The 19082-nt window shown below is 36.9% G+C and overlaps 1 protein-coding gene across 1 annotated transcript in view; it reads left to right on the forward strand.

Annotated features, from left to right (window-relative positions):
- Positions 1-19082, forward strand: part of tmem8b (transmembrane protein 8B) — a 124821-nt gene that overhangs the window by 35248 nt on the left and 70491 nt on the right. The window contains exons 2-3 of the mRNA XM_060884259.1: positions 5047-5236; positions 15620-15827. Of these exons, the coding sequence (XP_060740242.1) occupies positions 5047-5236; positions 15620-15827 (398 nt within the window). The remainder of the gene's footprint in view (positions 1-5046; positions 5237-15619; positions 15828-19082) is intronic.

Consider the following 19082-nt stretch of genomic DNA (forward strand, 5'->3'; position numbering starts at 1 on the left):
GTGCACTTAAAACTTAATTCTCAGTATTTATGTAAGTGAAAACTATTTGCTGAAATGAAAAGGGTATACATACTTATTCACACATACATATTTATTCAGCAAATACATTGTTGAATGATTATAAACATGGTATTTTGCCCGTTAATGCATGCAGTGCAGTGCAGAAAGTGATATGACAACAATAAGGTCTAAATGTAACTGGCCCCTCTAACAATACAACTGGCCCCAGCTTGGCCCCCCCAGTTGAAATGGTCTAGAACCGCCACTGCCCTGCACCCCAAAACTCCTAAATTGGGATATGCTAAGAAAGAATTTTACTGTGCTGTAATGTATATGTAACAAACAAATGCTTCTTCTTATTCTTAATATGCTCTTGAAAATGGTATACAGTAGTGACCCGCGGGTCGGGTTCGGGCGGGTAAAAAAAATGGTCACTTTACTGCGGGGCGGGTCATTAAAAACAAAATATAAAAAAAAATATTTTGGAATATATATTTTTATATTTTATGTGATTCTTTGATAAGGTTACAATACGTAGGCCTATGTAGCAACGTAACTTGCGTGATGACCCCAAATCTTTGGCTTTGCGTCATGAAAGCGCCAATCAGCTCCCGCCACAGCCACAACAATAAAGCAGATAATTAAAATGGAAGACGAAGTGCGAGTGAAATTAAGGTCAGGAATTTACAAAATCCGAAGAAAAGAAGGTAAATCTGCAAAATCTAATGTTTGGGAACGGTTCTCAGAAATTGTTGCAGCAGGAGACAACAGCAGTATCGGCTACGTTAAGTGCATTTCGTGTGAAAAATATACAAACACGAGAGCCACAAAACGGGCACTTCCAGCATGTCAAGGCATATTTGTGGGGGTCTAAGAAAAAGGACGACACGTCTCAAAATATTACCGCTTTTCTCAAAAGTAAAGTACCAGCACATGTCAAGTCCGAGGTTACAGCTGTGCTGGCCGGGTGCTCGAGGCTAGGCGAAATAGATTAAATCCGGGTACAGTGGATGCAATTCTTTTTTTGCACAGTGAACGTAAAAACGCTAAATGAACATTTCCGTGTGTTAAATAAAACAAAAGTTCAGTGTTTATGTAGCATAGGCTGTAAACTGTATGCCTATAAAAATCTGAAAGAGATTTTGTTTGAGCCTTTTTCTGTTTTAAAATAGGCTACTGTAATTTGTTAGACCTACAGGTGTTTATTTATAGGTCTTCTATAGAGATACTTACAAACGATGCTTTGTAAATGTTGAAAATGTTTATATTTTGGTGTTAATATGACTGGTTGGACCAGTCATATTAATGCTGGTTTCTATGGTGAAATAAAACCTAGACTAATGAATTTGTGGGTTCGTGATTTTTGTAGGATTGTGATCTGTGACCCAGTAGCATTCTTGCTTAAGTATGTTTATCAGTAAAACTTTAATCACTTCTATGACATAATGTAGACTATAATTGCTAAGTGAAAACAATTGTCCAAAGTTCAACTTGTCATTAGCAATAGCACACTATACTACCCAGCATACTCACATTAAAGGTATGCTGCATTGAAGAAGCTTTCTTTGTATCCAACCAGTGCTGTAACTAAGATCAAAATTGTAGTATGAGCCACAATGTATTCCATTTAATCTGTTTTTAGTTTTATTTTGGCCTATTTTATACACTGTATGTCTTTCAAAGTTGTTTAAAACAATGCGACAAAACCATGATGGAGTTATTATGAACCCACAAAGCTGAATAGCATGCTTGTTTTTAAAGGTGTTTGTGAATGGATATAGATGTGTGTAAAGGGATTTGAAGGAACAATGACAAAGTTTGGTACCTTTTTCACTCTATTTTGCACTTTTATGGAGTAAGTGTGAACACAGTACTCACGCTACTCAAGTACTCAAGGTAACATTTTAAAACCAATGTATTTCATCTAGTAGTAAATTATAGAATTGAGATGTTGTTATTTTGTATATCTAATATTCAATAAAAAAACAATTTTTGTTCTTGCAGCGAACTAATGCATATTCTATTTTAGCAAAAAGATTCATAATTGAGTAATTACTAAGAATGTGTGACTTTGCAAACACGAGTGGTTTTTTCCGCAAATGCGTATTTATTATAAAGCCCTATAGATCTATATTCCATAGTCTTGGCTTACCTGTGGGGTGATGATTAAGTCTATGAGCAAACCTAAAGTCTCTTCAGTAGCTCTGAGGTCCAATCATGCAGTTTTTTACCCACCCTAGTAGAGTTGATTTTGCTACTACATAATCAGGATGTCAATTGCTCCATTCTATTTTTGGCAACTATGAGACTGTGAGTCATTAGAAAAACCTTGCCTTACATACAGAAGCCCTGCAGATTGACTGCAAATATATAACAAAAATATCCTAGAATATTTGTATTTATTTTCAGCAGCACATTATCAAGCTTTGGTGCTGGTATGCCTGGTAGTGGGATATTAATAAGAGGTCATGTGATCTAGCATTGAGCTGTGTAAGCATCACATCAGCGTATGTAACCGTCAAACACCATGGTGTTGTGTTGCTACTTAACTGGCAGGAGGACAAATCAGCTTGTCAGAGGGTTACTGTCAGCCCACCAGTTTTACATCTAATAGATACACAATGGTTCAGAAATTAGATTGCCTAATGGATATTAAATGCGTGTAATTTTTTAACTATGTGTTCTGGCTAAATGTGAAAAATCTCTGGCCCATACTTGGCAAAAACCGGCTCATTAAAATTCATGCTAAATTGTTGCTAGTTTGGAATAACAGTACCACAGTAAGAAAAGATCCAAATGCTCTCTGCCTGTCTGGATGGTTGTTCGCATTGTAATTTTGTTCACACTCTGATGCTTTTGTGCGAGGAGCCGACGTGTGGGAAGCGACGAGGCTGTCGGAGCTAACGGATGAAAAGCCCATGCTGGTGTCATACATCTGAGAGTCCATCAGCTTAATAAAAGTGTCAGTGCGGCTGATTTGTTATGCCTGTAAATAACAGGGGGTAACAGTAGAGAGAGAGAGGGGAAAAGAAAGCGCGGTGTAGCATTTAGAACCTCAGGTACAGCTGCAGTCCATGTAATTGTTATATTGCCTCTCGGTTCAGTTCTCAGCTGCTGGAAGCTAGACAGATTTACTTTGACAGCTTCCTCCTGCATTGTCCTGACCCAGACCTCCATGTTTGCACATTTTCTATAATTGCCTCATGTGGACCAACAACCTGTATGTGAAACAATCCTCTCAGTGAAGCTATAGTGTAATACTTACTGAGGCCCAGAGCTACCTTCAAGCCCAAAGCAACCATTGAAAGCAGTTAGAGTTGAACAATGGTATTGTTTTTTGGCAAAAACCTTCAGCATCCTCAGCTCATGAGGCTAGCTTTGCTGGATAAAAGCTACTCCTACAAATGAATCTCTATTCATTTGTACAACGAGCTGGTGTTTTTTTGGGCTAGTGATGTGCAAAAGCTTCAGGAAAGGTTAAAGCCATGACTGCCTTTAAAAAGAATCTGGTGTTGTAGGAACTGAGAGCTGATAAAAGACTTGTTTACACAGAGATACTCAGAATAACAAGCTGGTATAATAAGGCTTAATGATGATACAGTACAAATGATGACTATAGAGCCTAGCAGCTGTTTTTCTTTCTTTAGTATTTGCTAGGGCTTTACCTTTAAAAACAAAAAAGCTTTACATTTAAAAACACATATTTCAAAATGTTTTGAGATTTGAGGAAAAATGTGATTTTCAGTAAATTACTCCAAAGATGAATAATCCAGGCTTCCTAAGGAAAAGTTGCTTCAACATGATCAAAATCAGCATTTAGCTGATCAGAGTAATCTGCCATACTTACGTCCAAGATCGCAAAGTGAAATAAAGAGACATGATGTCAAAATGGGAGCTATGAACAGTAATGAGGTTAATGCCTATTAAACAGCTAACTCTGGCTGCTATCTTACTAACAATTACGACAAGATAATGTTGCTATAACCTAATGAACCAGAACTTTATCTAAATAGTTACACCAAACATCATCGTAGAAATTTGTTCAAATTAGTTTGACCACTCTGAAAGTGTCTACTTTTCCCTGGGAATCATGGATGCTTCATATTTGGTCTTATTTGCATAAAATCTGTATGTATATTTAATCTGTATGAGTAACAAAATCAGTCACAGAACTGTAACTTATACAGTATTATATTAAATGTTTGTAATGGGAAATCTAACTCCTGGCAAGTTTAAAGCAAACAAACAAACACTTATTAAAAATGTATTAAACGCACAACAGAAACAAAAATATTTGATGTGACATAATGTGATATATAATTCAAATACTTTTTTCAGCCTTCGAGCTCCATAGATATCGTAGATGCCTTGTTGAGAATGCTAAATATCAAAATAACCATGATGAAGGAGTAGTCAACATCCAGAACAGGAGCATTTATAAGGAACACTTCTTTTTGCCCTTGGGAGACAAATTGCAATAAATCGGGCTTGCCTGTTGAACACATGGGGAATAGAAAGTAGAAAATACCTAGTTGCCAGTGTATAAATGTTCCCCCTCACACGTAACGAGAAGATTGCTAGCCATTATGGTTGCTGACAGTGGTGCCACAGGAAGGCAAGGCTCATTACAGCAGATTGCGAAATGTCATCTTGGTGTCTCTTCTCTGGCCCTGTGCTGGAGGATAAGAGCAAAATTAATTTTGCATAGAGATTGTTTTGAAGGGGAGCCAAATGGATGAAGGATTTGATTAAATCACCAATAAGAAAGGGAAGTTCAATCATAGCTGATCATCATATGTGAGTCCTCTAAACCCTCCATGACACAGCTGGTGAAGATACACATCATCTCAGAGGTTCTCAGCTCTAGTCCTGGTCATTCATTACCTTATGGTCCATCTTAGTGATGAGCTTATTATTATGATCTACATAAGTTGAGTTAAATGTTCTTTAGTGGAAAGTAGGGAACACATGCAGTGAGCGAGCATGACTGGAGTTAAGAACCTTGGATCTAATCTATTCTCTCCTCCTCTCTTCTTGTTTGTGCAGGTTGCCTGTTCGTGACAGATTATTTCACCCGGACACCTCGCAAGCTTAATGCTTTCCGCTCATTCGCCAGCGTGGAACTCTTCCACTTCACCGTGCCTGATGACACTGTTGTTGCCGTCTGGAACCTCATCACATTTAAGGAGCAAGGAGGAACATTTGGAGACAACTGTCCTGACCGCAACGTGACAGTGTGAGTCTTCAAGGCCATCAGCTTTTATTCTCTTAGAGGCCATTACAGAAAACTCATTTCTGGTTTCAACAAGAAGTCAGAGGTGCCAACATTCCTAAAAAAAAAATAAAAAAAATACAGCAGGCAAGAAAAAAAATAATTTACCTCAATAAAACAAGTTGGTGTACAAGGTGTTTAGTACTGTAGTTGTGCACCAAGCAATAGTAAGGTCTGGTTTATATTTTATGTACATCTTACGGATTACATCTGAATTTCACTAGATGATACATCAACCATATAAACATAATAGGTAAATAAGTTAACATTAATACATCAGTCTAGAATCAAACAAGAAGGAAACAATTTAAGACACAACACTATTTTGTTTAGTTTCTTATAGACACAGGTTCATATGGTGCTATACTGCTTGCTTGATTATGTTAGTATTACATTATGTGTTTATGTTCATTTCTGTTGATATAAATTACAGAATTCAAATAATAGCAACGAAAAAAAAACTGCACAAAATCATATGCATGACTTCCTCTTTTAGCTAATTGTTTTTTTTTTTCTGGTGAGTTTTATTTACATTGCTCAGTATACATAAAGCACCGGACTGAGATCTATCAAAAAAATGTCAGTTGAGGTCTGTTACTCAGTTAGTCTGACTGGTTATTTTCTGCTCTCTCAGCATTTATTACATCAGTGCAGAGGCCAGGTTTCTGTAACTGAGTGCAGTGGACACTAGAGAGATCCATAAATATTATATGGGTGATAACATTGCAAGTTTTATCCATAAATATTTCACAATTGGATTTTCAGCAGTTCCTCTTCAAACCTACTATTTTTTAATTGAACAAGAAATCACATATGTTACTTTAAGAACATAGAAAGGAACTGAACCAATTTTAGCTATTTTTTAGAAGATCTATTTCCAGTAGATATTGAATAATAAAATGACTTACTTCTTATTGGAGATTAACTGAAAAGGTTAAAAAACCTGGGCTGAAATTAAAAGAAGGCATTTTACCCAGACAGGAGAGACACGTAACTGACTCTTTGGTTACCCACGAATTTAAAACAGATGAACAAAGTCCAGGCTTCAAACAGAAATGCAAAGTAGATCAGATTGACAGAACTGAACATTTCACACTGTACAAAGTGTTCTAGCTTGTAATTGTCTCTTTTCTTTTCTTTCACACCATTCGGGTATGAGCCGTGTGCTCTCTTTGTCGTGTTGTGCTGAAACACAAAGGTTTATTAGCACTGATCTCCTGATGCTGCATTAAAGCAATTCACAGGGACATTAACAGTACATTCAAGTCTTCAAGGCTCAGCCTTCATTCTGTCATTAAACATCCATCAAATACGCAACCTTGCTTGTGCTTACTGTTGACGTTTTTTGGGTTTAAACACTGGCAATATATAATGAGAAAAAGCTTGTCCTTGAGCAAACATTGCAGATATGACTGGTAGCGATAACAAAGCCCATCTCGGTGGGGTGTTAGTCATACCTTTGACAAATATTAAAGATAGAGAAAGTCTGTTTTATGGTTCAACTGCTCTTTTGTGTTTGTACACTTTAGTTCCTCCGGTGACCTTAAAGTCAAAACACTGTAAATGAAAGGTTAAGGCACTTAAAGTTAAGGAAAAATTCTGTCCATGCCATAGATGCCAAAATTGAAGATAAAACAAGAATTTTCAGTGCTTCCCATAATACACAGAACAGTGAATAAGCTTTTTTGATACCTTCAGGGGAAATACATATGGATAGTATAGAGCTTTGTCAGAATCTTTTATTTATTGCTTAATTTCAGATATAACTTTATAGGAGCATAATGCAATAATTACAGCATGCATCTTGTGTGCTAAGGAAAATGGTGACCTTAAGGCCTGCTCATGGATCAAATGTTTTATCTACTCATGTAAATGGAAACAGTAGGAAATAGAAGGAATATTAGGAATAGAAACAGTAGTGCACACATAATGAGCCTAAATCTCAATGTTTATTAAAATATTTGTCTTACAGGCTACGTATACATATAGCTCAGTATATAACATTGGCTTATTACAGAATTTTGCAGACACCCATATCTAGAGCGACTTACATCTCATTTTTTATAGATCTGAGCAATTGAGGGTTAAGGGCCTTGCTTAGGGGCCCAGCAGGGCCAGCCTGGGATTCAAACTCTCAACCTTCCAATTGGTAATCCAACACATTAAACACTAGGCTGCCAGATCCCTATGTGCTTATCTTCATCAGATTTCCAGTTTCATTGACCTTGTGCTCACTGTAGCCTCAGATTTCGGTCGCATATTTCTGCTGTTGTAGCCAATCCACCTCAAAGTCTTTGGGCATTCTGAGATGTTTTTCTGCTCATCAAGGATGTAAAGAGTTATTATTATAATAGTTGTTGTCAATCAAACAGGTTTTCCTATAAAAGTGGCCAGTGACTATAAGTAGGATCCGTCAGTACACAGTATTAAATGTTGATGAATAAGTTTTTCATTCAAGTTTTTAAACAAACTGTGAGAACTCCTAAAATGGGATGACATTATGCTTTAAAACCAAACCTTTGGTACATATGTGTTTCCATTACACTCTTATGATATACATGCAGAATGGCAATTTACTAGTTAAAGTACTTTGCTGAATTATTTCTGTATGTTTTTTTTCTCCTTCTACTCACCCCTAACCCCCTACTCCTCCAACCACCACCATGAGGTCCCATTACTGCTGTGCTAACGTACGGGGCCAGGCACTCGTTCTGTCAGTTCAGCTGTCAGAAAGCAAGCAGGGGGTGACACAATGAGATGGTAATTAAACGAGGATGCTGTTGAGTACTGGGGAGAGATAAAGCAGAGAAGATAACACTGTAGGGAAGGTGGAAATGCTCTGTGATGACTAGGGGATAGTAGAAAACAGCTGCACACCCCCACATTGAGATCGATATCTTATGGTAGGTCTAGCCATGACAGCTTTAATTAGGTCCAGCAAACACCCAGGAACTGGAGTGCAGAAAAACCCCTGAGGTCTTACTAGCTTTATACTTTTGTGTTAAGTGTTGACTTATGGTCCTAGGAAGGATAATCTAACTATTTATAATTGTATTACTTTAGCCATTACATTAAAAAAAATCACAAAACACTATTAGTATTAAGGATATGAATGATCTGAGATTCTTCTGGGAGCCATGGAGCAAATCTAGGAGGTTGGTTATGTTGAAAATGTACTCATTCAGTTTGACTGAATGGGTTAAACTCAGCAAATATTGTTCTGTTAGACTTGAACGTTTTCTACCTGTGGATGTTTTATGCCTCAAGTAAATAGACAAAACATTATTGCACATACAGTACAATGTTCATAAAATAAATATGTGGGTATACAGAATTTAGATTATACTTAAAAGTTTCCATGTCTAGAAAAAGTTAAGTACCTCTCAATCCAGATACCAAAATCTTATCAATCCCATCTTTTTCACCTGATGCATCAGAATGCATGTTATTCACCAACCCCTATAAATGATTTAATAACAGTGAAAACAATAACAAAGCCATGTACAAGCCTTACATGAGAAATGTAAGTCTAGAGCCACTGACTGGTACTTGATGATGTTTTGCCTTCACTGTAATTACACTGTTGGTCTGATATTTGAGAGCTTAATTCCCATCACATGGCTCACTGAAGCACCATCTCTGTGTACCTTTTCAACATGAGACAGAGAAACAAACCCTTGCCTCAATTAATGTCTCCAGCTCAATCTGTATTCTGTGCTTGTTTGTTTAGATGAGAACAAGAACAGCCAGATTTATGCCATTCATTTGCATAATATCAGATTCAAAGGTTGAGCACATCAACAAACTTAATCAAGTCATAAATTGCAAGACAAGTGACAAGAGCACAAAAGCTCCCGGGGTTTCATTTTGAGTCTGTTTTCAAACTTTGGCTGTTTGGTATCTGTGACTCTGTATTTATGTAGTCTAGTGTGATTCTGTAGCTGCAGGCAAGTGTGGATGCCCTAACTGTTTGTAATTCAGCGTGCCATTATTGTGCTTCTAAAGTGTAGTATCAACATTTCTAGACGTAAGAAGGTGAGCTGTAAGTTTGGTTTATTAAATTGGTGTTTATTAAACTCCCAGGACCTGTTGATGGGATTAGATTTACATTCCTCACTCTCTTAACTACATACCTTTTTTTTTATTAGTTTTATTGTAATTACAAAAGAAAAAGCTTTAAGATGAACTAAATCATAAGATGGGATTAAGAGGGTTAAAGTACAGGACTACTGTAGAAATGTGTAATGAAGTGTCAAGCTTCCACTTAAAGCTGCCGTCCACACACTAACAGTAATGGGCTATAAAATACAATATATCAGGAAAACTAGAGAGCCAGACATTGCCATATTCTAACAAATGAACCTTTTTACCCTAAAAACACTTCCTGCTCTCTCTACTCTCTTTGTTTAACCTTTCAGAATGTGAGATAATGTGTTTCAGCTGCTCAGGGCTGCATTTCATGAAAATTTTATAACGCTTTGTTAACTTCAACTTAAGACAGTTCTGTAATTAATGAGAATTTCTTTTTAACTGAAGGATTACATAAACACATTTGTAAACTAACCTGACTCATTCATCATTCAGCGTGTACTTCTTTATTTGGATATAGTGTTAGGTAACGTTCTACAGTCCAAAGCAAGAAAAACATTCAACCTAACAACATAATTAAATCTAATTATATAGCTCGTCTTTACTAATTAAGCTCATATGGCAATTGTTCAAATATAGGAAGTCAGATGATTATGGATTAGAAGTGGAAGCAGGGTCTGGCTTGTGGAGCTGCTTTTCCCAGTGCTGGGGGGGTGATCAAATATACACCAAATGGGAATAAGGCATGGTTTGCTTTGCGCTGATTTCCTTTCTTTTTGCTTCATCTACCCAAGAATAATGTGTAACCTAAATAAGTATGTAGCTTAAAGGATCAAAGAATCTTCAAAAATCTTAGTCAGGTAAACACATTACACACATTATACAGATGGAGCTTACTCTATTCATATTCAAATGTATATAGCTCTTTTATCAATGGACATTGTCTCAAAGCAGCATTACAGACCATAAGAAATATAGTGCAGAAAGATTAATATTCTAAAAAAGTTCAAGATATTATATATAAGATATATTGAATGTATTTGTATTTAACCCAAATAAGCAAGCCTGAGGTGACTGAGGTGACTGTGGCAAGGAAAAACTCCCTTAGACAGAAGAAACCTACATTTGAGGATTTTCTAATTCTGTATGTAAGAGCTGAGATGCGTTGCAAGAATTGCAAATTTTCTAGATTAATATTAATTTTCCTCATAATTCTTCTCATAGTTTCTTAATCTCAAGGCAGGGGACACTCTGGACAGGGTGCCAACTCATTGCAGGGCAGAAATAGACACATACACATTTATATGCTTCGGACGATTTAGAGATGCTAATCAGTCTGCAGTGCATGTCAATGGACTATGTGCAGAAACCAGGGTACACAGAGGAAACCTCTTAAGATTAAGAATATATGCAAGCTCTGCGCGCGCACACACACACACACACACACACACACACACACACACACACACACACGCACAAACAGCAGGAACAGGAATTGTACCACTATGCCACCATGCCCCCTAGTGCTATAATTGTTTTGTGGGAATCATTACTAATTTGATTGTGAGACCTCCGTAAACAATCTCTCTTTTACTTTTTATCTCTTACTCTTTGCATGCCAACCTGCCATTTAGAAAGTAATATAACTCTCTTTCTTTCACCCCTCTTGTCTTTCTTGCTTCCAAGTGTAATTTCTGTTTGAAGAGTCTTACAGCTATCATTTGCCATTTGAAAATACTATTTATTGACTGTTTACTGTCTCGGTTGCTGATCCATGTATACACGTTACCTTCAGACTTTAAATTGATTTTTAAATATTGACTTGTTCTGCTTCTCAAAAAAGAAGTAATTTGAACTTTTTTTTTTATTGTTAAATTTCTGTTAATGTCAGCATTTGGGAGACAAAGGCAAAAGTTTTATTGTTTGTTAGAGAATAAGATTAATCACTGTTTACAAACCTCATCTTGGTCATATTTGCTAAAAAACCTTCCGGCATGTCTGACATATGACAGACTTCACAAAAAAGTGCCATATTATGCATGGAGGCAGTGCTAATTGGTTCATAACAGACTTCGACATGACCTGCATCTGAAAATGAAGCTGGGGATTTACAGCAAGTCTCAGGCCAAACAGTGGTGGCACAAATCACAGAGGAAGTGACAACCGGTTGTTGTGTAAATTTAAAAAATAAAAGCAAGACAGAATAGAAAAACAGCACCTTGGTATCTAATTAGCCCCCAGATGTTGCTGAGGTTAAATTAGTTTTTTGTCTCATGGTATTTTGAATGATTTAACTTCCACGGCAGGGTGCGGGTGCGCAAATAAGACCTAATATATGAACATAAGGATGAGGATCTGCAGTGAGCCAGCTGGATCCTACAGGGGGAAGAGCTGAGTACTCTTAATATGGAGTAGGACGCGGCAGCATAAATAAGTGCTTCATCATCAGAATGCCGAGGCACAGCTGGTGTCAGCTCCACTAGGGTCCAGATAACCAGTGAAGCAAATATGTGCAGACCTGTTCTAAAATACCTTATTTAACGGACACTACATCAGAAATTGCTGATTTGGCTAATTATGGATTAAAGCAAAGAGCTTTATGAGCTTTAAGAGTTAAATCTATGATCAACAAATGTTTCCTCAATTAACTTTACTCCCTAATTTACAAAGAATGGCAAACGCTTTCATGTGTGGTTTATAAATTACATAAACAATGCCTCATATTAAACAGTAACAGAAGCAGCTGGTTTATACAGTGGGCTATTAAACATCAAGTATAAGGTTGGTTTAAAACATTAAATCTTTATATGAATGCAAGAAGTGTAAATATGAGCATGTGTATCTCAAGGGAAATGTGTGTGGAACCTTTGGAATTTTCTGCATTTCTTGGTTATATAAAATGTGACATAACATCGTCAGAAAATGTCACAAGTACAGACAAACTTAATGTGCCTAAGCTAACAACACCCAAACAATTATAATCTTTTATGTCTTTATTGAACATATCCCTTTAAACATTCACAATGTTGTGGAAAATGTAAGTGAACTCTTGGATTTAATAGCTGGTCGACCCTTCTTTGGCAGCAATAACTTTAACCAAGCTGCACAACATTCAGAAAATAAATTTCAGACTTCCTTACAGAACTCTTTCAGTGTAGACGTATTCTTAGGATATCTACGTGAACAGCTCTCTTGAGGTCATTCCACAGCATCTCTGAGGGGATAAATGACTGGGCTCTTACTGAGGCTCTCTGTAGTAAATTTACTTCAATGATTGAGATCATTGTTCTGCTGCATCACGCAACTCACCCTGAGCTTCAGCTGAAGCACAACCACCGTTATATTATCCTGTAGGATATCTTGAAAATCTTCTTTCCCTTGATGATGGAAAGTGGTCCAGGCCATGAAGCACTAAAGCAGCCCCAAATCATGATGCGTTCTCACCAGACATAACCATTAGGATTATGTTTCCATGTTGGTATCTGGTGCCCTTTTTATGCCAAATATAGTGTTCTTCACAAACAACTCAATCTTAGTTTTTATCAGTCCAGTAGCATCCTCAAGTGTCAAGGTGGTCTTTTGTGGCAAAATTCAGGCATGCAGCAATATTTATCTGGAAAGCAGTAGCTTTCTTTTGGTTTTCTGGCATGGAAATCATGCCTGTGCAATGTTTCTCGTATATATTACAAATATTTATCTGTCACTCTTTTTTTTACCTTTCTGGTGTCCAATTTTTGTCATCTTATCTGGGCAGCCACTTCTTGAGAAAGAAGCCAGCGTACAAAATGTCTCTATTTCTACAAAATATGTCTACCAGTGGACAGATCAATATCTAAGCTCTCTGAGATAAGTTTGTAACCCATTCTAGCTTTATGCAAATCAACAGTTTTTGACTGTATGATTTGAGATCTCTTTTTTTGAGAGGCATGGTTCACATTTGCAGATGCTTCTTGTGAATAGCAAACTCAGAAGGTTTAGTCAAAGTAGCTCTAACCCAAGCAAACAAATATTAAATAGTATTTACTATCATTTACTTTATGATCATCTGTTCCTATAATTTTGCTCACTTAAATATATGGTCTGCTACCGAAGGTATTGTTTTCTATATTGTTTAACACGGGACGTAAATATCAGGAAATGAATGCTGATCTGTCCAGTCATATGCAAATTTGATGTGTGGCCCATTTTAATAGGGCTGCACAATTAGATGGATCAGTGGAAGGATGTTTGTGATTTGGTGTTTAGGTGGTTATAGTAATTTGCAATTGAGTTCTTCTGAGAAAAATATTTGAAGCTAACATTACACCTGCAGTCTTCAGATATAGAGTTCAGATGTAATTATGATCCTTGTTCATTTTAATGTATCTGAATGATTTCAGTGTGCAATTCTGCGAACTGCTTTTTATCCACTTATGTGAGATGACAGTTTTACAATGGGTTTCAAATCAGATTTGGCTTCAGTGAGTTTTAACATTTCTGATTTTTAAAATTAATTTAATGGTGTCCATAATGGATAATGTGTGTAGCATATCCAAAATTATGCATGTTTCAATTTTCTCATTAAGATACACATTGTAGCGTGAGGCACATAATGGGATAAAAAAATCTGACTCATGAGTAATCAGGCTCATTTCATTTTACAATTCACACCTCGACAAAAGCCTGACTCGTTATAAAGGTTTCTTATTTTTTGTCTTGCTGGGACTTTTCATAGTATCTTGATTTTAAATTGCTTAATTATAATGTATCACAATTACACTGAAAATAAGACTAAGGTAAACTCACACAGCCACAACACTCTTTTTTACTCATGGACAAAAATAAACCTGTACACCTGTAGGACAAAAGCCTCTCTGCACTGACATGCTCCAGACATACAAGCTCCTTGGGTGCACAGAGAGACAGAGGAGGGTGGTATGATTTTGCGAACAACCCTACAGTTGCAGTTTGAGTTATTATCTGCCAAAGACTGTAGACAATGAGATCTGAGCACTACACCGCTCTGGGATGGTGTCTGTGTGGGACATGAGGGAGAAAAACCCACCACATCTACAGTGGCCCTGTTGAAGAAGATATGCTTAAGGATATCATTACAATCTGCTGCTGCATTTGCACATGGACTTGTATTGTTAAATATTAATGGAGCTGAGACACACTCTACAGAGCACAGACCTACTCACTGAGAGCAAGATACACACACAGATAATAAGTGTTCATTTCTATTACACAGTGTTCTCTCTCTCTCTCTCTCTCTCTCTCTCTCTCTCTCTCTCTCTCTCTCTCTCTCTCTCTCTCTCACTCACACACACACAGTTTATCTTACAGTAAGTCTGCACATATTACTAATTCTTTTAGTCTGCTATGTTGTATAAAAATAAAAAAGAAGAGTGAGAAAGCAATTGTCAGCTGTTATTGTGATCCCTATTCACAAGAGTATTTTGCATTTGAAGCCTGTCAGGATTCCAACTGACATACTACAGGATCCCAGCTCACTGGGCCAAGCGAAAGAAATCATGGAAGGTGAAGGCTTTCATGTCATATGATCCGTGGCAGATTCCGGCTGTCAGACCTCTTTTTAATCTTGAATGGCAGCACTGAAGGAGAAAGGCACCATTTTAGCCCTCTGTCTCTCACATAAAAAATAAATAACAAAAGACTTTCGAAAACATGTAAGCATTCCACTCATTGATCTGCATCATTTTTCACCACTTTAGCTAAGATTAAGGCAAAGCAAAAGCATTGTTCTGCTTGAATACCCGCCAAATTCCTCAATCGTTCCTCTAAACATTAAAAATAGCTCAATGTTGGAATATTTATTTTACACTTCAGTTTAGTTCATGCATAATTTAGTATTAGTCTGTGCTTTGTTTAACTTCCTGTAAAAGAGAGGGAAATTGGAGCGTATTTTGAATTCTATTTGACGCCCTTTTTTCCGTTTCTCTCTCTCTCTCTCTCTCTCTCTCTCTCTCTCTCTCTCTCTCTCTCTCTCCTACACAAACACAAACACACACACACACACACACACACACACACACACACACACATACAGTATTGCTTGTTCACCCAAATCTAATTAAATGTGCTGAGCTTATTGCTTGTTTGATTTATGAAAGCAGTAATGACAGAAGCACAGCTGTAATTTTAGTAAATCAGAACTTTAGATAGAACTAAACAGCGACAAATTATGACTCATATTATTCTCCGTCTCTTCCTGTCAATGCACCTCCATATACTGAATGTGTATTCTCTGGTTTGCAGGTATTTTAGGTCGGGAGCACCGCCGGTCATCAACCCCTTGAACACCCGTTTCCCGAAGGACACCATAGTCCCAGGGTCCTTTGCTGTCACGCTGACATGGACGCTGCCCAACCGTACCACCGGCGTGTTCAATGTTACCAGTCCTCTCCCTGGAGACTGGTTCTTGGCTGCACATCTGCCAAAGGATGAAGGGAAAATCTCTGTCAAGGTGAGAGCAGACTGTGAGCTCATTATAAAGCATTTTATGCAAATGTTATTGATTCTGGTGGAAGCCTTTGGTTCATAATGCTAAATCAAACATTCAGACCTCTTGGATAATGGCTGTCGTCCTGTTAGCAAGCTCTGGAAAATTAAGAGCAAATGTGTTATCCTTGTCGGTCATGAATTATTACTAATGTGCTCAGGTGCCAAATGTGTGTAGTTATTAGAATCGATTTTCTCTGTTGGAAAGACAGAATATAAAACAGACTGTTCTTGTATTCATATACATACAAGTTTTATGAACTAAATGACTTTCATAAACTTTTACACACTAAATGTCTGTACACATTAAGGACGCAAAAGAAAGCAACCCAAGCACATAAAGAGAAACCGAAAGCATAATTTTTAATATTTATATTTTTTAATTATATATCCTTAGTAATTCTGAGTAGGCAGAGTTTATCCATCCATTTTCTTTAGCACTTTAATACACAGGGTTGTATGGAACCTGAGCAATTTAGGGATATAGTCTGCACTACAGACAAGTTAGAGATGCCAGAGAGACTACAGTGTAGGTTTTTGGACTGGGGAGGAAACCGGAGTACCCAGAGGAAATCCCCTTAGCACAGGGGCAACATGATCTGTGCATACAGGGCAGATGTTGTAATTAACCCCTAACCCCAAACATGCTAACTACTAAGCCACCCTGCCTCCTGTGTTTACACTCATGGTGGTTTAATTTAGGCATTTAATTTGCTTATATTTTGGGCAATAAATGCACAGACTTTCCTTAGACAATATTACAGGTAGGTACAAACACAATGTCTAGTTGAGACTAATGTTTAAAAAAAATTACAAATTGAGATGTGAACATTTGATGCACTAAAGAGATTGTGTTACATAACTTGGTGTTGGAAAAGTCATTACAAACACTTGCAAACCTTTCATTACTACCAAAATATTGGCTCCAAATTAAAGCAGATGCATCCATGTCTCATTTTTTCCAATGGACAAAATGTGTTGACTTTCCCAGCACAATAATCAGGGTTATAGTCAGGGTCAATCATGCATCATGGGAAATGCTTAAATTATTCGGTGTCAGCAGCAGCAAAATTGGGATCTAATAATGGCTTTCTGCAAGTCAAAACAAATATACAGCAGGCTGTGAAACTGAAGTAAGAAAAAGAGAAGCAGCAAATGGAGCACATTTAAAAAAGGCATGTTCATACCCTAGCATTCTGAATAGTCATACACAAATTAGAGCATGTTGTGCACTTATGACCACCATTATCCAGCCCATAATGGATATAAAACTAATGGTGTTGCTGCACATAAACATTTTAAATCAAATGTGCTTTTTATTGTTTGTTGACACAATTTTTTAGTGTGCAATAAGTGTGCATTTAGATACAGGCTTAACGATGTGCAGAAAACACGCACAATCAATAACAAGGAATGGCTCGGCTATATCAGCTAGTTAGTGTTGTCTTTGCACATAATATAAACGCTTTTTCAGACCTAACCTAATGGTTGTGAAATTGCTTGTTGTCAAACTCTATTTTGTAAAAAAAATCATCCTCTTATGATCTACCAATCCATATAAATCCCAGATTCTCAAAGAGCTGAGTTAATATGTGGAGACTTTTCTTTACCCCGCCACCGCATTCATAATTGGCTGCTTATATTGTGGTTCATCTCTGCATCATATACAGACAGTAGGTTAGGATATTTCTTCCAGTTCTAGCGAGTAACAACAGTTTTATTCTCTGTGTAGAGATGACTTATTAGTCTGAAAATAGAAAGTTTTCTTTAATGTATGCAATATTTCAGAGCTATATTTTGGAATATTATACCTGGAAATGGACTATATTGCAATGTGGCCATGATAAATGGCAAACCCTGGATTCAATACACTATACTCAACTAGGAAAATATGTTAGGTTCACCTGAATCTCTGAATGATAACTGTAGTGCCATTTTGTATATATTGCACTATTCAGGATTTTTATTTATTTATATTTTATATCCAGAACGGTTCACAGTGCATGTGTGTGTCTCTGGGAAAACAAAGCAAGTCATGTGAGTGATGTCAGATATAAAATTTATGAGCTGTGCGATACGTTCGTATGTTTCCTTCATTCATCATTAGTCTCTGCCTGGTTAGCGTTGCGGTTCTTTATATAATTCTGCTAGTTTGTTCAACTTGGTGAAATAGAACTCGCTAAATTAACATTAAAGTATATCTCAGACAGGTTTCTAAGAAAATAATAACTGCATGAGTGGAATTAAAAAAAGGAAAATGGTTCATGCACACTCATTTCCATGTGAGACCAATTATGAACTGTCAGAGCAAGAATTCACAGAGCGTGTTGATATGCTGGTATTTCGATCTCTTTTTTTTGTCCAGTATTTTCTGGGTGCTTAGTGGTATGTTTTTTTTTTTTTTTTTTTTTTTTTAATAAAAGACCTAAAAAAACTTTTTAGCCTATTTTGGGCTTAAATCCGAATATGTAATATATACTGATATTTATATATTAGAGCACTACACAGATAAAGATTCTGATACACATAGTGGCATTGCATTAGAGCCCTAATCTAAACTTATATTTTCCAGGAAGAATAATATTAATACCTGTAGAAGAAAGTCATATGCAAGACAGATTGAGTTGAATGACAAATGTTTTATCAGCTACTTTGTACAACAACTCAGAGTCAGTTATGGAGACTGGCCATTTTTCTCCAACGCTAGACAATGTCATCAAGAGGTTTGACACGGTCAGAGAGACCCAGCTGTCCTGTAAACAGTAAACAACAGCTGTCTCATAAACATAAAAGTCAGCTTATGAGTCAACATGTGAGCTGTTCGACTGAACCAGTTAGACATTATGAGGTGTAATACGGACTCTGCAGCCTGTTAGATTCAGCACTGAAATCTAGCGTAGAGATTCATGTGGGATAAGATTAAAGTCATTATTTGCATCTTGTTAAGCAAAAATTGCCCATTAAATTTCTCTAGCATCTGTGTGACTAAAGTAATTGTGATAAACAGCAGGAGTCATCACCTGGTGGACTGGGGTTTGGATGTAGTTCCAGCAAAATATTTCAGTGGATCTGACCAAATACTCAAAAATAATTAGGCACATGTTAACAAAATGGTGGTGTTGTTCTTGTTTGGTGAATTATAGCAGCTTCTGTTGTGGATCCTCTGTCGCACCTTATCCAGTGGATGTCACATGCATTTACGCAAATGATTTATCTAAAC

This window comes from Tachysurus vachellii, chromosome 12 (assembly GCF_030014155.1).
Source record: "Tachysurus vachellii isolate PV-2020 chromosome 12, HZAU_Pvac_v1, whole genome shotgun sequence".
NCBI lineage: Eukaryota > Metazoa > Chordata > Actinopteri > Siluriformes > Bagridae > Tachysurus > Tachysurus vachellii.